Genomic DNA, 23,579 nt, shown 5'->3' with positions numbered 1-23,579 from the left:
TGAGGACAGGGGTATGTAGAAAAAAAAGAGACCATAACCTAGGAGATTAAACAACTGTGTATGAACTAAACAAGCTACAAAAATGTATTGCACAGCACAGGGAATATAGCCGATATTTTATAATAACTTTAAATGGAAATTCATCTATAAAAATCTTGAATCATGGGCTTCACGGTGGCACAGTGGTTAAGAATCCGCCTGCCAATGCAGGGGACATGGGTTCGAGCCCTGGTCCGGGAAGATCCCACATGCCGCAGAGCAACTAAGCCCGTGCGCCACAACTACTGAGTCTGCGCTCTAGAGCCTGCGAGCCACAACTACTGAGCCCATGTGCCACTACTACTGAAGCCCGCACGCCTAGAGCCCGTGCTCCGCAACAAGAGAAGCCACCGCAATGAGAAGCCCGTGCACCACAATGAAGAGTAGCTCCCGCTCGCCGCAACTAGAGAAAGCCCGCGCTCAGCAACAAAGACCCAATGCAGCCAAAAATAAATAAATAAATTTATTTAAAAAATATTGAATCACTAAAAAGTGACAATTGTGATAAAGACAACTATGCTGAAAACACACACGGGGAGTTAGTACAAAATTATCATAAAATTTCAACATGGGGAAAAAAATAAATATTTGTAAATCAATATAAAAAAAGAGAGACCAAAACAATAACCCCAAATATAGCTACTTATACAGATGAATTGCACTTACTAAAATGAAATGAGCAGCAGGGTGGCCAAAGGGTGATGGACATACTTGTGGAGCCTGTGAGACCTTGGGCGTGAAGTGATTGACAGTCACACCTCTTAGCTACTCATGAGCTCCTCGGAATGACTGCTGAGTGGTATTGCCCAGGGGTGTCACGGTGTGGCAAGGGGGAGAATGTGTTTGCAGCTACGGCTAGTTCCCTACTCAGAGGAGGCTAAATAAGTAAAGAAACAAACAGATATTAAATAATAATAATGAACCCAAATGTCTTCTGTGTAGAGAGGCAGTTTCAAGGGAAAGATCATGGTGTTCGCTTCAGGGACTCCAGCAGTTCATTCCCAGCAACTCCCATTAGACAAGTGAAACTCTAACATCACAGGAAGAGTCTCCGCTGGCCCATCACACAGGATGGAAGGGGACCCACGGACAAGAAGGACCACCTATCATGTCCACCATCAGCAGCTCTGTGTTTCTGGCATCCAGTTTAACCTCTAAAACTCTGAACCCCACTTTATACTCTATCAGCAGAAATAAACTATATATTAGGCAACTTTTACGGTGATGAAATGAGCTCACTCAGCAGACCACCAGGGCCCCAGCTGGCCCTCCGTGGACGTTAGTTTCCCTCCTTCCTCCACAACCCCTCCTCATGAGAACACACGTGGCAGGTGGACTTATATCCGCTTGGGACTCAGCCAGAACAACCCTTGATCCACTCGCTTTCCCAAATCCAAACCAGAGATTTCCCAACGCTTATCCATGGACATCAGTTGCATCAAAACCACACTAGAGCCTTTTCTTTGGGAAAAAAAAAAATCCAAACTCCACGAAGAGAAATAATATCTAAAGGAGGTGGGTGAGCCTACGAAATCTGAATGTTTTACGAAGTCTCGGTTTGTTCTGACACAGGACTAGGCTTGAGCACCTGGTCTAAATCATTTATCCATTCACAGGGTCAAGACGCAAAGCACTTTTGGGGCCCCTGGACCACGAATTCATAAATATGTACCTGTTTAAAAATCTTTGAGTGTGAGTTATTTTTCTTTTCCTAAATCCAGAGTATGTGTACCATTTTTAGATGTTTTCCCATCCAAGGAAGCAGGAAAGTGAGGCGTCAGGGCCGGGGAGAAGTCCTGACCTGCCCTCACACTTCCTAGAGATGAATCCGTGTCTGTCTGGTAACTAGGGAGTGTGCGGGTACCATCAGGGGCCCCTTGGTGTTCAGAACCAGTGCTGGGGCTTGTGGACAACTCAGAGTCTGATCCCCTCAGGAGTCAGTCTATAGAAAAAGACACATGGTCGTCAGAAGTGAGATAACTGAAAAAACAAAACGCACTAGATTCAGTCATGAAGGTAATTCTGTGTCTTATTGGTTGAGAGCCTGGGCTCGAGATTCTAATGGCTGAGATTCTGATGGCAGAGCTCAAATCCTACTTCTGTCATATCCACTTAGCAAGGCCACTGAATTTCCCTGAGTGTCTCTCTTTTTTAATCAGCAAAAAAAAAAAAAAAAAAAGTGTTTAATAAGAATACACCACAAGGGCTTCCCTGGTGGCGCAGTGGTTGAGAATCTGCTTGCCAATGCAGGGGACACGGGTTCGAGCCCTGGTCTGGGAAGATCCCACATGCCGCGGAACAACTAGGCCCGTGAGCCACAACTACTGAGCCTGCGCGTCTGGAGCCTGTGCTCCGCAACAAGAGAGGCCGCGACAGTGAGAGGCCCGCGTACCGCGATGAAGAGTGGCCCCCACTTGCCACAACTAGAGAAAGCCCTCGCACAGAAATGGAGACCCAACACAGCCATAAATAAATTAATTAATTAAAGACTCCTTTCCCTCGTACAATTCTCACCCTTAAAAAAAAAAAAAAAGAATACACCACAAGATGGATGTAAGAACGAAAAGCACAGTGTGTATATAAAGCACTTAAAATAGTGAGTGTCTGGCATATAAATCAGCTATTGCTCTATTAACTGAGATACATCAATAAAAACTCACCAGGAGCAAATGAGTTAGAAGAGAGAGAGAAAGAGAAGAGCAACAGAATGAATTCTGGAGACATGAATATCTGGACATAAAACTTACATCTTTGACTTAAGACGATCTGTGTGTCACCTTGAGCTCATTAATTCACTTTTCTGTACTGGTTTTGTAATCTTTAAAATGAGACAATAGTACCACCCTGTCCTGGTTACTGAGATGATCCAGTGAGATGCAGCAGATGCAAAGCCAAGGTAACGTTAACCAGCACTTAACGCGCGTTGGCGCCCTCTCTGCGAGAAGCAGGAGGGTCTGCCCGTGCTCACATCCGGGCTAGTGAAACCCCTCGGCACCTACCTGCCAACTTCAGCTCCCCCTGGGCGGCTTCAACGAAGGTTGCGTTCACCTTGCTGCTTGTTGCGTTGAACCAGTCAACAGTTAGGGTTGCAGGCTGTCTTTTCCCTAAATATTCGTAATATCCCTTCCACACTGAATGGATGAAAAATACATCTGAAGGAACTGTGGGGGAGAAAAGGTGACTGTTAGCACCCACAGAAAAATTCCACTTGGATATCCTAATACACAGAAGGTATAACGTTCATTAAGACAGCACAGCAGTGACAGTGATGGAGACAAAGATGGTCTATCTGCGTGTCCCTGCACAGCAGGGGTGAAAATCACATGACCCGAGCAGGGAGCAGGGACAGTACTGTGAGATGCAAATACACATCTGTCACCTGGTCGGAAAAATCTTGTAGATGCCAGCGCACACCTATTCTACCAGGTCTGGCAAGGCCAGAGTGCAGGGTGAATTGGGACTCCCGGTATTAGGTTAGATTGTATCAGGCTTAATAAATACATTAAACTGACCTGGAAAATCACTACTGATACTTCATTTAGTATCTAAGTCTACTTACTTTGGAAAGACTTAGGAGGCTCAGAAGAAGTGACAGCATCTGTCAGGAGCCTTCTGCCCTCAAAAAGCCTGCATTTCAAAGCACCACCATGACTGCACAGACCCAGCGTAGGAAGACAAAGATGTTTTATTTCTTGAGGTCTTTATTTTGTAAGTAGAGCCAATCTCTCATCTCTCTCTTCTACTCTTTAATCTCATTATAAAAAATAGTCCAGTGTTGGTAAGAAAGCTAGATTAAATGATGTCAGATGGCATCTTTTAAGTTCAGAAACAAAAGGCAAAAAGTCTTCTTAAAATATTACAAGTCGTCTGGGACAGGAATTCTTGCAAAGATTATTGAGCTACTCTCTCTTTTCACTGGTTAGAAAAAAATTATTTTTCACATTTCTGCTAATAAATATGCATAAAATCCTGATACTTTTACAATATTGATATAAAATTTTACAGGGTAATTGAGATAAATCTATATCAATGATGCCACTAAATTTCTATTTGCTTTTTGTCTCATGATGTGTGTAAACTGTTTAACTGGACAAGATCCACCATGAGTGGAATTGGTCAGAACATATTGTTGGACTTCCTAGGTAGAAAGAAAGATTTGTGTCTCCCTAAACATATTTTTTAGCAAATGCACTTATGGCAACACGTGAGGAGGACAAAGCATAGTGTCCCTTTTCTTTCCAGTCCCATTGGCCATTGCCCGTCTTCCCAGACAGGCTGACCCTGTAAGACATCACCTAGTGACAGAAGAGTCGGAGAACAGATGTCATCACTTCCTATGGCTTTGATGGACCCAACTTCCTAATAATAATAATTATAAAAATTGAGTAAGTTTGAAGCGGAGCTATGACACAGGCATCTGACAGAGTTGCTGACTGATCAGTGACACTGAACAGGTCTGCCCGTCGTCAGTAGCGTCACTGAGCCACACCCTTAATCAGCAAAGCCCAAAATGCCTTGTCAGCCTTTTCTAAAATAAACAGCCTTTAAAACAACATCAAGATTGTTTTCCCTAATCAGAACGCATACACTCAACTGGAGCTGTGAATGCACTTGTTTGGGCCTCACACTTAGGTCCCTCTCGTTGGTGGACCCGAGTGGGTCGGCCTGGCTGGTCTGCCCAGTGGCTGGTCTGTGTCCCGCTGTGACCATCGGGGGCATGGAAGATGATCTTTTCGGGTCTCTGTCCTCTGACCTGTTGCTGGTGGTTTGCAGTGTGCTGTAACCACCGACAGGGGAGGTGCTAGATGGTGCCCCCTAAACAAACACCCCTGTTGAATCAGTGCTTCCCTTCAGAGAGGGCAGGGCACGCTGACGGCGTGTCTGCAGCTTCAGAAGAGCCTGCAGGCTTTTCACGACCACCGCAGCAAACAGAACGGGACAAACACACCAGCACCACCAGCACCACCAGCGCCACCACCACCGACTGTGTCGTTTTATTGAAGAAAATGTTGCCTCTATAGAGCATTGATTCCTGTATTTGATATGTATATATAACATTTACATAGAATCCTCCAGAAGCTTTTTTTAAGGTAGATTTTATACTTCGCGGTGTACATTGGATGGATTCCTTTAACTATGCTGGAACTTTTTGCCTCATCTAAGAATTAAATGCAAAACCCAGCACTGTGACTTAACCACAGCATTCCACATACTCTTTCCACCTTTGATCCTGAAACGGAGCTTTATGTCTGAGAAACAAGTGCGAAAACCTGAGTAAGGAAAACACCAGAAAAGGGACCTTATATATTTATAAATGTTTTCTGTTTCTGTTAAACTTTTTTTTAAAGTTTGACTTACATTATAATTTGGGGACACATCGTATTGTTTAAATAGTCTCTAAATTTATAACGTAGACACAATAGGCCAGGTGATTTGGAGTAATGAACATCTTCGTTAGGAAATAAAGCTGCATCTTTCCCATCTGCTATGGCATGCATTAAGCAAGGTACCACACACAACAAAAAGCGATAATTAACGTATTCGGAGGCAGAGGATGTCTGAATTACGGAGATACTTGGGGAAAAAAATGGAGCCCCGCATTTGAATTGCTCGAATTCACAGCTGATGCTGTCATAAAGCGTCCTTCACTGTAGCTTCCGCATTTGGAGGAAAGAATCACAACCCTCTTTATAAGGCTCTCCATTATACCACATTCTGGGTCGATATCTGATGTCCATTTCTGCCTACAAAATGCCTAAGGCACCTTTTAATAAAACAGCGTGTGACAAGGACAAAGGTTTTCCTTTTAAGTATTGTTCCGTTAACAAGCCATAGTCATGAGAGAAAGAGGAATCTGTGTAGGCTTGGTGTTTTAAATAATTGAAACATTAACTTGTTCATCGACTAATGGCATCAGAAATTTGCATGTTAAAATTTGTTTCACTGCACAGAGTATAGTAGAGAACAAATCATTTGATTTAAATCTATAACTGTTCTGGTATACAAACCTGGAGTTTTAGTAACTGTTTCATTAACTTCTCTCACTCCTTTACCTACAAGTAAAAAGACAAATTATCACTTTCAAAAAACATTTATTTTTGAATAAGTTTGAAAAAATGTCAAATTGAAGCAATGTTCCTTTCTCCAGATTTCTTGAATGCACAAAATAGGAATATCTTACACATATCCATTTTAAACCCTTATATTCACAGCAGAATATCCTTTGCTTTTGTGGGAAAACTGAGTTTCGTAGTGGAAATCAATCTGGATCTGACATGCGCATATCCATTTAGTGTGTTACAACAGAGAGCCTTGTAAATGAGGGTGTTTATACCCCTTTGTCACTCCTGTTGGGAATCTACTGCCCCCAACTGAGAGGTAATATACAAAATCACTACGACTTCATAACCCGTCTCAGGTTTCCAGGTCCCCAACCCAATCAGTGAACTCACAAGTGAACAGTCAATAACATCAAAATATCTCCCTGCAGAATGTTTAACTTGGTCTATCAACTTAGATTTAACTCATAATCTCTTTGCTTTTATAGTTTTGTATCAAACTACAAATTATCACTTTTTTGAAGTGTGTATTTTGCTATTTCTGAGAGAGAGGGGCAAGGGAAACCTAAGTGTCTTTATTCCTAACGTGAGAGCTACAGACAGGCTCCAGGAAACTAAAGCTAAGGGCACAGGCTTCATCACACTCCGTAACTTCTGTCTGTGCTGCTTGACTCGCTGCACGACGAAGCAGAACCTGAACGGTTAGCTGCCATCGCATCTGACTCAGTTATTACTCTTATTTGTCAATACACAAGTTTGTGAGTTCATTAATGCATCATTTCCGTGTTATTGCTTTTGTGATTTTAAAAAGCAGAACCAATGTCAAGAACACATAAACTTACATTTCACCACCAAATAGCTTGTAGTCTCAAAAATAAGACTTAATTTTATACATTCACCAATATTTGGTGATATTTGCCCATTTTCATTAAAGAATACCTTTTCCAAAAATATACTGTATATTTTTCCTTTTAACTCAAAATGTGTTTCTCTTTGGCTTAAAATGTGATTTGCAAATAATGAAATCTGCATATCTCCTTAGTCTGTGCCACTACTGTAGCCAACACTGACTACACACATGTTCGCACACACACAGCTCACACACATTAAGCATGGATTTGGTCGGGGTGACGGACATTGCTTCCAAGATGCTATTTCTTGTGGGTCTTAAACCTGGACGCTAGCCTGATGGGCAACTGACACTCATCCTTGCTCTGCAGGGACCCACTTTCACATCTCACCAGTGACTTACTTTTACAGACAGGTGACTTCCCTGTCCATTTCATGTCCGCTTTACACGTCCTGTGCTCAGATCCACCCGCGAGGAAGAATCCCGGATGGCAGGTGTACACTAAGGTGTAACCGAAAGTGGGCAGGTCGATGGCCCTCACGTCCGCGTGGGCTGGCGTTTCAGGCTGTCGGCAGGCGTGAGCTGAAACGGGATTCAATCCGTTAGTAGTCCACTGCAGCCTTAGCATATGTGTCTAAGGAAATACAGCAAAAAAATTGGAAGTGGCTATGAAATCAGTTTACCATTTAAAACTGAGAATACAGGAGCTGTACGTATCACCGACATGCTGGTCTCTGCAGCTTTCAGCACAACAAAGCCTTGGTGTTTGCCAGCTCTCTCTCTCTCTCTCCCTCTCTCTCTCTCTCTCCCTCTCTCTCTCTCTCTCTCTCTCTCTCTCTCTCCCTCCCTCTCCCACTCCCTCTCCCTCTCCCGCTCCCTCTCTCTCTCTCCCGCCCTCCCCTCCCTCCCTCTGCTTGCCCTCCTCCTTCTCTCTCACTCCCTCTATCTATCCACCTATCTATCGATATCTATCATCTCTCTATCTATCTCCTTCTCTACATATATGTGTGTAATTATGTGTAGAAATTTAGAATAGAAATCATAGCTTTAAAATAAACACTTCTAAAAAATAAAATAAAATAAACACTTCTGACACACTATTAATATAAATAATATGTTAAATTTTACTAAAAGAGCAGTACTTTAAACTAAACACATACACATTAAAGTGTATTTTTAAATATGCTTTGATTTTTGTCCAACGGCAACTAGAAAATTTACTGCTCAGTTAAATGAATAATTACTTTTGTTCAAAATTCGATGTGTGTTTAGAAAATTAATTGAAATATAGATTCTTATTATCTTTAAAAATATCATTTATGAGTAAATAAGGTTGTAATGTTTACATCTCAACTTATTCTTTATAAAGTGCACAGTTATGTGTCAAATAAAGGACTTGGCCGATTATTATAAGTTTACATTATTAAAATCATGAATGCAATCATTTTAAGTATCCTAATATTTTGCACTTCAGCAAACTTTCAAGGTAATGAAGACCTATTCCACACACAAACACACACACGTATGTGTATATACATACATAGATGTGCATGTGTGTATCAATATAATATCTCTATATATAATATCCCCATATATAATTTGAGTAGAGATTCAGAATAGAGATGATACCTTTGAAATAAATAGACATCTGATAATACTGATATATAAATACACAAAAATCACACCTTAGATACTATTAGAAGATTTTTGTATAACATCGTACTTGTCTTTATGTCTACTAGTAAGAGATACTACGTTGCACTAAATTGGTAAAGGATGAAAAGTTGATCACTAATCATTCATACAACATTTCTCCTAATTCTCATGATTAAGTCACAGAATAAAATTTGGTCCTAAGTAACTATTTGAATGATCGATTCATATATAGACTCTGAAAGGAACACTTCAAACATTTCTATTAATATGCTGACGTATCACATGATCTCTAATAACCTGAGATGAACATACTAGGAGAATAATAGCACAAGTAGGTTTTCTCTCCGTGAATGTTAACTATGTTATCCACTGATCTTTGGTTTGGGGCAGTTTCTCAGACTTAAGTGCCTCGGTATCACCTGGAGGGCCTGGGAGCTACGGACTGGACCCCTCCCTCTTCTGCACTCCACCCTCCCCTGGCCCCCAGAGCCTCAGGTCCCGCGGGTCTGGATGGGATCTGGCTCAAGATTTGCATTTCAGCTGAACCCCAGGTGATGCTGCTGCTGGTTCCAGGGGATCAATTTTGAGAAACAGGAGTTTAGGGAACTGAAAACAAACAAACAAAAATAAGTTCCTCATTATCTCCCGGGCAGGTAAAACACTCCCCAGCGGCTGGAGAGTAGACAGGTCCCTGCCGACCTCGAGCAGGGGTCGCACTTACGGATGCACTCTGTCTGGATGCCGCTCCACGTCAGGTTCGCCAGGCAAGTTCGCGTCGTAGAACCTTGAACGTGGTAACCTTTTCTGCACCGGAAAAACACCATGCTTCCAACCTGGATGGGAAACCCAGTGAGGAACTGCTGAAACCAGGGGGGACCAAAACTTGGGTTTCTTATGGTGAGTCAGTGAGAACGACACACACGTGCAGTATACTCCAGTGTTCCGATATATTTGGCCCTACATGTCTATATGCCAGAAGATGTTACCTGAGCCTTCAAGGCCACATGTGAGCCCCAGTATAAAATGTGCTGGCTTTAACCTACGTCCTTGGCAGGGTGTGTGAAGGCCATCAGGAAGGGGCCAGTGTGCATCAGGGCCAATCAAACGAGAACATTTTAAGTTTCAGGAAAAACAGGGAGAAGTGGCTGAAGAAAAAGGACTTTTATTCTAAATTATTCTAAATTATTAAAAGGGCTTTTATTCTAAATGAACAGAGTGTGCATATTTAGCTCTGGCTTTCAAAGCCATCTGATCAGAGACCCCTGAAGTCACTCGATTACTTAAGATGGTTGAAACATTGTATTTCAAGCTTCATTACTTTCCATCTTTAGGTATTTCTCCAATATTCGTGTTAATGTACTTTTTATTTAAAAGGTCAAATGAACATTGAAAATATTCAATATTGAGCATGCTAACCACTCTTAGAGTTATGAGAGATCATACAGAGAAGAGATACCATACAGGAACCCTAGACTATGGGGCCTGAACACATTTTCTTCTTCCGTTTTTGTCTCTAGAATTTAATACTATTCACCTATTCTCTCAGGTCACCAAATGGGGTCTTTTTATTTGTAGCTCTTCAGTGGCAAGTCACCCTGCTTTGAGATTTGCTGTGTCAGTTCAGCAGACAAAAAATATAAAAATATGCCTGCTTTCAAATAGAAATTAATATAGCAGTTAACACTGTATAAATAAGATACATACAGTTATCTCAGTGTTGGCAGTTCAAATAACAAGCAGAAACCCTCTCTGAATGGATTTTCTTTGGGCAAATGTAACTTGGATCAAATACAGTACATAAAGACACACGTATGTTCAAGTATCAGTTTCCTTTCAGTGTAGAGAAAGACATGGTGAAGTAAAAGTGGAGAACCTCGTATCCTCTCGAGCTATTCTGTATTCCAAACTGTGGGGTACCGGGGTCCGGGCAGGTGTTGTGAGCAGGATCTGAAATTCACAATTAAAACAAAAGTTAGAGAACCAGGTATGGTTATTACCGGGACTCTAACACTTTTACTAACAGGTCTCATGAAATTCAGAAAATTGTGTTTTGTCAAATGTGCAGATGTTTTGCACAAAAGTTTAAAATTAAATTGCTCTTTTTGCCTTTTTTCCAGATATTTTCTTTAGATATTAATTTTTAGTGCTTTAGCAGACTCTGAAGTGCTCTGTATATTATTTTCTATATCAGAATAAGCACATTCTTTTCCATTCTCTGGTTTAATTTTTCTCTACTGATGTATTGGTTGGTTAATAGTATATTATCTTCAATAATTATCTATTATGATCATTTTTTAAGGATTTAATTAATTACCATCTCCTTTGGCCATATATTACATTACTCCAAATGTCCTGAATTAATTTTCTTCAAGATTTCAAAATGAGGAGTATACTTAATGCTTAGAAACAGAAGCATACAGTAGACCAACACTGATAATTTTCCAAAAAATGTAGTATTTCAGCCATCAGCGAGCACTTCAGCTTTACTACGGCTGCTCTCCACTGCTAGTGGGAAAACAAAATAGATAACTTCTTTTAAAAAGTATGTTTTCAAGAGAAACTAACATGTCAGGGGAAGAAAAACATTTTTTTTTAAGTTTTTCAGAAATAGCTACAGTAAAGCAATAGTTTAAACCAAGTGGCAGTAAACATTAACTAGAAAAGGCAGTGCTTCAATGAAATTATTTCTAACACTGTATTTTTTTTGGTTCCTGAATATGTATTTTTTCCTGAAAAAATCATTCATAAATTAATATACAAAAATGTACATACACATGAGTAAATAATGTAATGACAAAGGACTATTTTTTGTAAAAAGTGTTTTTTAAAACATCTTTAGATTTCAGTGCAAAAATGTACCCCTGGTACCTCTTAAGTGCCACAAGAGCAAACTCAAAAAACCGTATTAAGCAGATACGATTTAATTTCTTAGAAAACAACCAAGGATATAAATCATTAATTGCTTGCTACGCGTCTTGTGCTCAGGAGAGCTGGGCGAGCAGAATGACCCTGGCCATCACCTTGAGTCTGCAGGAGGAAAAGAGGCTCTGAGTGGAGAATGGAGGATTCAGGTCTCTGTACCGCTGATGGAGTGACTTTCGACCACTGTAATTTCTACCTGAACCCTTTCCATGAGACAGAGATTAGGTCTAAAAATGAGGGGTTAGGTCACATACAGAGTGTCTTCTGACTTGAAGTTTCATTTTCATGTTGGAAAGTCAACAGAGCACGAGTGTCCCTGCAGCCCTCTCTACCGTGGCCAGCGGTGCAGACAGTTTAGTGGGGGACAGGGGGACAGGAAAGCAAAGGCTCAGGTGTCCCTCTGGTGCCACAGCAATAGTGGCAGCTTCCGCAAAGCGCTCTTCCCCCTAGAGAACGTGGCTGTTGGTTGAGATGGGCAGGAGATAGAGGGACTGGGGTAAGAGAACAGACTCTGGGAGCAATTTTTAAACGACTCGTAACATGAACTGCCAACTCAGTTGGCACGATTTAAGAGAGGCTGCCCATCAGTGTAGCTGATTAGCGCCTACGCAGAGCATTACCTATAAGAACGTTATCTATGTGCCCACAAATGGTCCAGTTTTAAAATGAAATGTCCTCATCCCCAAGCCCCTCAGGGCTGTCATGTCATCAGTACCGATGCAGGTGGGCTGTGTGCCACTCCACGTGCCATCCGCTTGGCAGACTCTCCGTGATGACCCCACCAGGATGAAGGGAGATCTGCACTGGAAGAAGACTTCAGATCTATAGGTGAAGCTTTTCCCACTGAGTCGTCCCTCAGCAGGCGTGCCCGGGTCTCCACAGAACACAGCTGTAGAAAACAACCGAGACGTCGGTTCGCATTCTGTGTCCCTGGATTAGCTTAACCTACTAAACTTGTTTAACTAGTTTCCATTAAATCTCTAGGTATCACTATTAAACCAACAAATGATGAAAAGAACAGAATCTGCCCTTGGGCAGTGGAGTCTCAAACTGGAATTTTTACCTATTGTAACGTGGCTATAAATCACGCAGGCTCTTTTCCTCAGACTGTAACCGAGGGTGTGCATGTTGGTGATTTACAAATGAGACCGGGAGCCGGTTCTCCCAGAGGACTTACGCAGGCATTGGGGGACCTCTCCTTTCCACACACCACGGCCTTCGCAGGAGAGGATGGCGGGGTGAGAGAGCTGGAAGCCCTGGGCGCAGCTGTAGCTCACACTGGCGCCCCAGCGTAAATCTGATCCTTCCACTTTCCCATCCTGAACTGGAGGAGGTTGACCACACATGACAGCTGTTTCCAGAGAACACATGGGATTCAACATTCTAGAGTTTCCACCACAACCATAATGCACCAAAGACTAACATTTTCATTTTACCTGCGTTGCAAATGACATCTACAAAGGGCTGCATTTTTTAATAGAAGATTATTGAGAAAGTAAATCAAAATAATAAAACTTTTCTCCAATATTTCTTCATTAATTTAGATCAAGTCCATAAAAGCCAAGCAAAGTCAAAAGATATCACACTGTAAAAGCAAGTGTGGGATTAAACACAACAGTCTCAATATGTATAAGACCAAGAAAGAAAGAAAGACTGCTGTTCGATTTGTGTCTTTTTATGTTGTTTACCAGAGACAAATCCAGTCAGAACGTGGTCCCATGACATGAGTACAGACTTCTGAATTTATATATACAGATGGTAAGAATTTCTCCCTCTATCTGTATTTTTTTCTTTATATAAAGATAGCATATAATTTCCAAAAGACATAGTCTGTTGATCCATTTGCTGAAGAATTAAAAACCAGTGACTGCATGGTTGAAGAAGATTCTGTAAGAAACCACTTGCCAGGGTTTTATCACAGTCTAGGAGCTTCGGGCCAGAACACGGTTCTCACAAGTGACTCCCCAGCTGGTGCTGGCGTCCACCGTTCCCACTCTAGCCGTTATTCTAAGATGCCTTGTCTAAAAGCTTCCCTGAAGATCCAAGCGCTCCTAGACTTTTCACATTGGAGGAGGTTTGCCAGTGACAGTCCAGGCAGCAGGAGGCAGCAGGAAGGAAGACTCACCTATAATTCTCTCACCTGCAGTTTCTCATGGGCATTCGCACGCAAGAAAGACACACAGACCCAGAACCACTCATGCACAGCCGGAAGCTGGAAATGGGCCCTTCTCTTGCCATTCAACCTTCTCTCTGTCTATTCAGCAAATATTTCTGGAGAACCCCTATGTGAAGATTGGGGGAATGTGTCTCTAGACAGACGACGTCAAGCGGCAAGGCCCCCGGGTGGGAGCGGTGACGAGTGACATGGTTCCACGGAGGGGAGGACGAGGGCGGCCAGTGGGAGAAGAGTTCAGGTGGAGAGAGAGGTCTCTTCTGCAAGGGCCTGGCTGGCCAGGGAAGTATTATTAACGCAACAGAGGGACAGAGACCCACACAAACATATGAAGTCCCAGGGACCTGACAATCTATGGACAAGTGCTATCGACAAGCTCACGTGGCTGCAACAGTCCCAACACGACTGTGTGAGCTTCACTACACATTCACGTAACACCTGCTCCACAGCAGCATCGTATTAATAACTACAGATGGAAAGACGGGTGGAAGACAGGGGCCCTCACCCTCCAGCAGGAGGAAACCAGGGCGCGCCCAGAACCGCCCAGGCCAGGAGGGTTGGAAACACCGCCGTCAGGGTGCGGAGGTCTCACCTGAGCCTCACAACAAGCTCTACACAAACTACCTGTCCTTCAGAGCCCTCTGAGCACGGCGCCTTCCTCGCTAGGGCTTCCTGCTGCTCCAGCTCTCCACTCACGGTTTTTATCTGTCTGCCGTCTAATGAAGAGTCGGGCACCCCTTTTTAATACCCTCCCCTCTCCCGTCCCCTCTGGCCCAGCTGACAAGACCCCGCAGGCTCCCTCTGGTGTTGCTGCAGAGCCCTAACTGTGCAAATCCAGCCCCGGTACAGCTGTCCCCCCCTGCCCCCCTGCTTCCCTCAAGCCATGCAGACACCTTCCGCCCGCTCTGCTCTCCCTGGAAAGTCTGCTGTCCAAGTCGTAAAACTTTCCATCCCATCTCCACACCATGTGGCATCGTTAGTCTCCGCATCCAAAGCCCACAGAACATCACGCACTGACAATCTCTGCCCCTCTTCTGCCTTATTTGATGACTGGCTTCTCTCTCTGACCTGACTCTACATCCCCGTGGTAACAGTCCCTATCGTATCTGCCGCAGACTTAACACGGCCACGTTGGCCAAGAGAGCAAAGCTGGGGTTCACAGCACAGACTCCAGAGGGAGTGTGACTGCCAGTGAACCCTGATGTCTCCAAGCCCTGATCTGTGATCCTGAGCATTTACTAAAACCCTCTGTGAGTCAGTCTCCCGTCTGTAAAGTGGAGATTAAAGTATTAAGAAAATGAAGTGACTTAATATTTGCGAATGAGTTTACAAGAATGCCTGGCACATAGAAGGTCTACAAAGAGGCTTGCAAAATGAAATAAAACATAACTCAATAAAGACTTCTATATGCGTGAGTAGAACCACAAACCTTTGCAGGTAGGTTTGCTGTGATCCCACGCACTGTCTTTGGTGCAGCGGATAGTGGAGGACGTGGCAGGCTCCATGGTGTAGCCGGGGTTGCACTGGTAGCTGACCGTACTGTTGAAGGTGAAATCTGTCCCAAACTGGAGGCCATTTGCCGGCGTACCTGGATCTCCACAGCTTATAACTGGTAAGTGAAGAAAAAGAGTCGGAGAAACACATTATCATGAAATGACGTGTTCCTGGTTTCTATTGAAGTGACTCTCCTTAAGCTGCTATTCAGAGTGGTTAAGGCGTGTGTTATTACAGCAATACCCCCCTCTCTCTGTTTGACAGTTTTACTGGCCGGCGGTCAGGAGGCTGCATGTTTGGAACCGCTCGTTTCTATCCCACTGGTGGTTGGCTGTGTGGGTGACAGCTGGCACCCATGTCCAGTCCTGGGTTAGGCGTGATGAGGGGTCACACCACAGAGTCAAGCACAGAGGCACAGGCTGAGATCAGAGAACCAAGCACCTGTCCCGTTTCCCTAGACTAACTGGTCTACAGAGAGAACAAACCTTGACTTTCTTGGACCTCAGTTTTACAATATCCAACCCAACCAGCCATGCAAAGCACTTTCAACCATATAAATAAGAAAGTGAAGAAAAATCTAAAAGTGTTTAATAACTGGCCATAATATCAAACATATGTATGATATGATATAATCCTCTATGGATTAAAAAAATCAGTACAACACTATAAAATCAATTTATTTTCTCTGTCAGGTAGATGTCATTGTGATGCCCTGGACCCACCAGGACAGCAGGCCACTCACGTGTGCAGTCGGGGGCTGTACCCGTCCAGGTCCCGTTGGCGGTGCAGTGCCGCGTGGTCAGCCCCGAGGTCCTGTAGCCGTCCCAGCAGGCGTAGACCACGGAGCTGGAGAACAGGACGCCGTCGCTGCTGACGATCATGCCGTGGGTGGGCGTCCCCGGGTTCCCACAGGACACGGCTGTGAGGGAACAAAACCGGGCCGTACAGAGAGACCCGTCACCACGTGAGGAACCTGAGAGGCCAAAGGCCATCGGGGTAGCAGACTGCTCATTTATTCCAAAAATCACAGGACACGTAACCATGGGAAACTTTTCCCACATATTTTACTCTAAGACTCATGCCATTCTCTTATGGATGAGTTACAAATGTGCAAGCTACATGTTTGTATCATCTTTTCTAAAACGCATTACTTCCAAACAGATTAAAAGATGAGTTAAAGCACTGACAATTCAAAACCATGGTAGTCTGAGATTTAACATGTTTATAACAAACAGTAAAATTATCATGCTCTTTTAGAGAGTCTGTATGATACTAGTGACTCAGAATTGTCTCCCTCTTGCAATAGCTGAGTTAAAAAACCTGGGCAAATCAGGTCATATTTTACATCTCCAGGACAATTCATTTTAAAAAATAAGGGAGGCCTGAGAAATATGAATGACTACACTTAAACTGTTCTGTGAAACGGTCTCCTCAATGTTCCCCAGTCTACGGGCAGCTGTGTTAACCGGCTTCGGAATGGCTGCACCTTAAATCTCTCTCCAGACGACTGCAATGCCATGTACAGGCATGAAGACTTCAGCTAATGCTGGGCGGTGTAACAGATCTACACTCTGAGTATCTGTCATGTGTATTCCTTCGTCACTGAACAAGGAAACTCAGCAGCTGCTGGGTGTGTATCAAGGTGAAGATTTTAATCCATAACAGGTTTTTTGCCTTTTTCAGTTAAACCCATTTACCATAAAGACGGTTATTTTTCCTCCTTAGCCTCCCACAATAATGCACAACAGGCAGACATACAAAGAATGTGAATTTTAATAACCACAATGTATCATGAGTTCTTTTTCTGAGAATGACCAAAGTATTTGCAAATACTCTTGCCTACTTAATTGCTCCACTTTCAAATCTAGCCTTGAGAATAAAGACACACTCTTCCTAAAAATGTGAAAGAAAACAGATTGCAAAGTAAAAGCCACTATAATGGAAGTTTAGGGAATTCCCTATCATATTATGTTAAAAAATGCACATACTCTCAGGTTGGCCTAGATCTTGTTTGACAAATAAAAAGCACACATGCTGGTGCTTCTATGCCTGTGCCCACGTCGGACATAACTAATCAATTATAACCCTCTTCCCTGATGAGTCTGGGTTTTGGACTTACAATCCCTTCGAACACACATTGTTCAGTAGTTTCTTGGTTGGCATTTGAGATGAGATATAGTTATCAATCTTGAAGCAGAGGATATCTAACATTCTCTAAACCTCAAAAGTTCTTTGATGGCTGTGACATAAATAAAAATTTCACACTGCAAAAATCCAAGCTGTTGGCCTATTCAAGACAATTCCTCATCCATTCAAAAAATACTGATTCATCATTTCCTGTGCACAGTTACTGCACACATGTATGAGTGCAAGCCTGACAGAGCAAAGAATTATATTGATCTAATTCATAACAAAAGACACCTGGGTATATCATTATATTTTATTCTAATCATATCTGCTATTAAAATCTATGTAGCAGTTTTCAAAAGTGATCTGTGAAGGACTAATGCTAAACTAAAGCAGGTCACTGTTGAAAACATATTCAACTTAATATATTGTCAGTGAAAGAATGTCCATCATAATAATGACATCCTAATGTTTATAAAGTTCCCTCAAACACTGTATCCTATAAAATCAAATTCATGGTTAACTTTTTTTTTCCTGACAGGGACACTTTCACTGACGGCTTTGCCTATGAAAATGAGGGTTAGAAAACAGAGTCAACATAGCTGTTTTTACATCAAGGTCTTAATGTTGTAAGACATACGGGGACTATATCACTAAAGCAAAACAAGAGATTAAATGTAGGGTCACTAGAAGGAAGACAAGATTTCTTTTAAAATTACAAGTTAAAATTTCTTTTAAAATACATCTTTTTTTAAAGTACATTTGGTTAATGTGATTCCTTTTGGTAAAAGATTATTTTCTTTTTATCAATTTATAATAAAATAGCATTATACTTATTCCAGATGCACTTTATTGTTCATAGACATCAGTACCATTCACTTAGCATGCTGTATTAGGAAGATTGCTGTTAAATTGAGTCAAATAGTTATAGGTTTGACTCTCTGATCATACAAGTTAAATAAATGTTAGCGATCAATTCAAGTTCTCAACATGTAGTGTCTTCACTGTAAAATGGGTATAAGAAAGATAATTGCTCCCTGTTGTTGTAAGATTACACATACCAAGTGTAAAACGCCTAGTAAACAATCTGGTAGATTAGTAGTAGTACTAGTATTGTTATTTTCATTATCATTTCAATCCCATTTTAGTCCATTACCTGAATAAAAGGTCAACTTTATCATAATCTCGTGGCAAAGAGGGTTAAGAGTTGCCTAATGCAACTAACCCTAAAGATGTAGTTATATTTAAGCAACTTGGTAAGATATATCCATTTGAAAAGTAAGTCAATGAGCCTGGGATTAAAAGATGAGGTTGCTAACAAAAGAAAACATGGCTTAAAGTGATGAAAATATATTATAAATTTAAGTTCTTTGATGTTGAAGAATTTTTAAAACATTTTTCTTTTGTGATGCATGACTCCTCCTCTTTATAATTTATTGCAATATCCATCAGGAGCTAATGTTTTTAACAGATTCAGAGAAGGTAAAGTATCAGGAGGGAGGTGACCTCGGTTAGGGGATTGAATATACAGGTCATGGCTAACCTTTGTGGCAATGAAAAAGTCACTGATAACCCCATTTTCTACAAAAAAGAATATGTGCCCCAAAGATACGGACCTACGATAACAAGGGAGAAAAAACATAAAGCAACAGATTCTCCAAAAAATTTTAAGACCTCTACATGTGGAGAGGGGGAGTGGGAAGGGGAGTTAGTCATATATCCTACCCATCATTTGTTGTTTTAGCGAGTGTAACACATACTATTAATTAATTATGCAGCTTCCCATGATAGCTGTACAATGCAATTTGGAAGTAGCCAGTTTTGTGGGGCATATCTGAGAAATATTTTTAGTACTGAAACATTTTAGTAACTCAACTTCTATCTGTATACAGATTTTAAGGTCCAAGTTTATAAGGATTTTATAGGAACCCTTTGAATTTCTGACTTTTGATAAACTAAATGCTATTTAAAGAGTACTTTGTATAGTCTGAGTTAAGTACATCATGAAATGAAGTCCAATTAAGCTCTCCTAATCAAATAAATGAATTCCTTTATGTTTTGCTGGAATAAAGCTCATAGTGTCATATCCCAGCAACAAAGTGAGATTTGTATGGAAAACATTACTCACTCTCAACCACTTTAATTTTTTCACTTTTTAAATTTGCAATAAACTAAAGTGCTTGAGATAAACCCAATATAGAATGTATAGTCTCAAGTAAATGACCATCCCTAATAGCACAGAATGTATCTAAGGGAGGTTTGTTGAGCCTTGGAAGCTATATTTCCCCACCAAATTTGGTTAACTTTTAACCAGTATTTTTTCAAATAATTTTCTGCACCATTCCCTCCTTCTCTTCTAGAACCCCAATTACAAGTACATTAAACTGCTTGATATTATCCAATAGGAAATTATTGTGCTGGGATTTTTCTTCTCCATCTTCTTTCCCTCTGTTTTTCAGATTGGATAATTTTCACTGACCTGTATGCAAGTTAACTGATCCTTCTGACATTTTTCATCTGCTAAGTTGATCCAGAAAACTTTTTATCAGATAATGTACTTTTCATTTCCAGAGTTTCCATTTGATTCTCTTTCATTATTTTCATTTCTCTGTTGAGATTCCCTGTTTCAATTCAATTTACTGTAAAGTCTTGAACATATTTTTAATAGCTTATTTAAATCCTTATTGTGTTTTTCAACATTTGGGTCATCTCAGGATCCGATTCTATCCCTATTGTTTGTTTAGTTGGTTGGTTGGTTGGTTGGTTGGTTGGACTGTGGGTCATATTGTCCTGGGTTGTGCCGATGCAGTAACTGTTTATTGTATGCTGGACATTGTGAATGAACTACTGCATGGAGCATGTCATTCCTTTAAAAGATGTTGGCTTTGCTCTGGTGGGCTTTTGAAGTAGTTATAGATCTTCTGGGTCTTGTCATCAGGTTTATTCTGTTAGCGGAGAGCTAGTTAGTCTGAGTCCTAACATGATTTGCTCTTAGTTCCAGCCTGTCCCCCTGATTTTAGGGGGTGGTACCTATTCACAACGTATGGGCTCTCTAGGCCTCCAAGAAGCATCCTGAGTGTACAGTGTCTCTCAGTACGGTATGACTTCTACTATCACAGGTCTGCTCTCCGCTAAGAAGGTCTGTGCATCACTGAGTCTCACGCGTGCTTGTCGGCCCAGCCCTCAGCTGAGCCACCTGTGAACACGCCTACAGAATTCTGGGGCCCTCCCATTGTCAGCTCCCTCTTCCTGGATTCCCGTTTCTGCAAATTCCATTTCAGTAACCTAAAACAATTTCTACCTCATCACCTCACCAAGTCACTGTACCACCTGGGTTCTGCTTCCCAGCTTCCCAGCAAGAAAAATGCACAGAGTGACAGAGGGGTTATGGAGCTTACCTTATTTATTTTCTCCTAAGGAACACAGTCACGCCCTGTCTGTTGTTTAATAACTCACGTAATTGTCTCATGTATTTTGTTGTTTTATAGTTGTTCTCAATAAGAAGGTGGGCCTACTATCGTTTAATATGTCATGGATTGACGTGGAAATCTTATTTAATTTTCATAATGTTCAAATACTTCTGGACCAAAAATTCACAGGTGTGGTATAGAGAAAAGGTTAGATGGGGTGTAATTGTAGGTTACGAAGGTCATGTGTAACTTTGAGGTACTATATTATAGAACAGAAAATGAAATGTTCTGGTTTTGGTGAGAAGGACATGCTCTCATGCAAATTTTAACATTCAAATTTCTACAACAGGGGAGGGAACTGAGAGTGAGAAAAGTTCTACTAACTTATAGTCGCATACTGCAGTCAATAGAAATGGAATCACCCTGCAAATCACAGCTGCAGATGACATTTCCCCACAACTACTTAGTCATATTTGATTTAACTTCTTTAGGGCCTAATCTTAAGATTTACATTAACTTGATTGTCAAGAGGCAATTTGGAGTCAAACATTATCTTGGATTATCATGTATACTTATCTCTATAGAGAGATAGATAGGTCTTTGACTATAACAACCAGGATAATCTCTGACTCTCAGTGAGAGGATACACACACATGCATACATAGGATTGGCTTATTCATACATATCATTTTATATTATGTAGACTACATATGATACAGTTAACTATGTAAAATATAGTCAGATTAGATACATGCATATTATATTCTACTTATCTGTATAACACCTATAATCAAATGAGTGACAGTACAAGGAGAGTTGACATAGTAGGGAAAATAAAGATTAAGGGAACTTGATCTATATTTCTGGTGTTGATATTGTGTGAGTTTATTCAAGCTGATCAAATTCTATGGAAAGTGTTTCATACATGTAAAAATAGGTAATTAATTTGTGTAACTGTTTTAGACTTGAAAATTCAGTCATTGAGAAGTTTGTGTGCAAATGTTAAAGTCTTATCTGTCCGAATTCTAACTCAGTTATTTTCTAGACTCTGAACACACTCATGACATGTCAGCTCACCTGTGCTTAAGACAGGCATGGCCAAGACATGACATCGTGGCTATAAAGAGCTGTGGCATTTTACTGTTATTACTGGGGCTTCCCACCATTTCCTATCATGCCTCTTAAATAGTACAATAAAATAGACTCACTCCAAAATATTATACGGAAAGTAACCCGAGAATCTTTTGCAACACAGTGCCCTGAACAAGGACCACCAACAGCCTGGAAGGAACGTGTGAACAGAAGCCTCTTCCAGCCTGCAGGGAGCTCCCAGCAGCGACTCACTCTGCCCTACTCACAACTCCTTCGCCTCAGCTCTCACCACCAGCAGCCACAAAACACGGCAAAGTCACACAGAGAACGTCACCAGGAGAAGACAGACACCTCCTTTAGACCATGGACTTCCAAAGGGTGAGGACAGTGTCGTATGATCTTTTGAACAGTCAGGTACCTCCGTATAACCAGCTGTGCTTTTTGATGATTCTCTTATACGTTTGGGGAGTAAGTAGGTTAATTGTAGAAATAGTGTAAACCTGTAGGATTTTTGTGGAATGTTACTGGTCATTTTAGAGCGAGTTACCTGGTTTCAACCTGAAACGCTGACTTTCAGGCTTGAACTTACCCTCGCACACGGGCTGCAGTCCTGACCATGACCCGTTGAGCAGACACGTTCGCTCTGCCGAGCCCCGCAGCTGGTAGCCCATTTCACAGGAGAAGCGGAGAAGGCTCTTGGCCTTAAACTCATCTCCAAGCCGAGACCCATGTGCTGGGGTTCCTGGATCACCGCAAAATCCAGGATTATTTCCTATGGAACACAAACACGTATGGCAATACTCAATGCTGTTAGACTCGTTTAAAACAGGGCTGTTATGTTTAAAGGGAATGAAACTTTATGTAAATGTGTATCAAACACAGTTACAGTCATACAGCATTCTGGAAATCTCCTGAGAGATTTTCTTTATTACAGCACAAAAACGGAAGACGCTAAGAAATCGTTTCTGTGTAACTACAATCGAAATAGCTTATTAAAATATGGTTGTATAATAATTGATATTCTTTAGAAGAAATAAAATACTGGGGATGGTAAATGCAGGAATTGCTCGTTGGAAATGCTGGTGAGGATGCTGACGAGGAGATGGGGGTGAAGGTGTGTTGGGAACGAAAAAAATCAAATGAGAGGTTTGATGTTTCTACACTGTGTCGATCTGCTGATTATGTTTATTTTGTTTATTATGTTTATATATGTTGTTTATTATGAAATATTCACGGAAGAATTAAGTTGATATTTTTTCCAAACAGGATTGATTTAACAATTGATGACAGAGACAGGAAAGATGTGGAAGAACTGAGAGGAAGCACAGAAAAGGAGGGGAAAACAGGGGCAAACTGAATCAAGGTGAGCAAGCTTCCTACTCAGGCACTAGGGAGACTCCTGCAGAGGAAAATGTGTCGCGATAGTGTTCAAAGGGAAGGAAGATGAAGACGACGCTGACGCTACGTCATAAAGGCGCACTTGGCTGGAACGGAGTAATACCGACTTCAGAGAGTGGCATCACTACCCAATACCTGGAATGAAGAGCTGACTGCGTCATGCCCACCTGTGCAGTGGGGCAGGGCTCCGCTCCAGTGACTGTCCTCCTGGCAAGTCCTGCTGCTGTTGCCTACGAGACTTCGTCTCCCTTGGCATGAGTAGTGAACCACGGCCCCAGATGTAAACAGGTCTCCAGTTAGGATGGCGTTGGCAGGGACCCCTGGGTGTCCACACGAAATAACTTAAGAAAAAAATCAAA

The 23,579-nt window shown here is 41.7% G+C and overlaps 1 protein-coding gene across 1 annotated transcript in view; it reads right to left on the bottom strand.

Moving 5' to 3' along the window:
• The window catches only part of CSMD1 (CUB and Sushi multiple domains 1), a 1,488,158-nt gene that overhangs the window by 8,114 nt on the left and 1,456,465 nt on the right, over positions 1-23,579 (bottom strand). Inside the window, exons 57-67 of the mRNA XM_027123007.1 lie at positions 23,388-23,561; positions 22,412-22,594; positions 15,936-16,112; positions 15,129-15,308; positions 12,704-12,877; positions 12,242-12,415; positions 10,478-10,551; positions 9,326-9,437; positions 7,351-7,530; positions 6,048-6,092; positions 3,039-3,200 (exon numbers count right to left, since the gene is read on the bottom strand). Coding sequence (XP_026978808.1) covers positions 3,039-3,200; positions 6,048-6,092; positions 7,351-7,530; positions 9,326-9,437; positions 10,478-10,551; positions 12,242-12,415; positions 12,704-12,877; positions 15,129-15,308; positions 15,936-16,112; positions 22,412-22,594; positions 23,388-23,561 — 1,635 coding nt within the window. The remainder of the gene's footprint in view (positions 1-3,038; positions 3,201-6,047; positions 6,093-7,350; positions 7,531-9,325; positions 9,438-10,477; positions 10,552-12,241; positions 12,416-12,703; positions 12,878-15,128; positions 15,309-15,935; positions 16,113-22,411; positions 22,595-23,387; positions 23,562-23,579) is intronic.

The sequence above is a fragment of the Aethalodelphis obliquidens genome, unplaced genomic scaffold (assembly GCF_003676395.1).
Source record: "Aethalodelphis obliquidens isolate GAN/ISIS:26980383/991018 unplaced genomic scaffold, ASM367639v1 scaffold25, whole genome shotgun sequence".
NCBI lineage: Eukaryota > Metazoa > Chordata > Mammalia > Artiodactyla > Delphinidae > Aethalodelphis > Aethalodelphis obliquidens.
The sequence above is the reverse complement of the archived record's forward strand: the minus strand, read 5'-3'. Positions and strand labels throughout refer to the sequence as shown.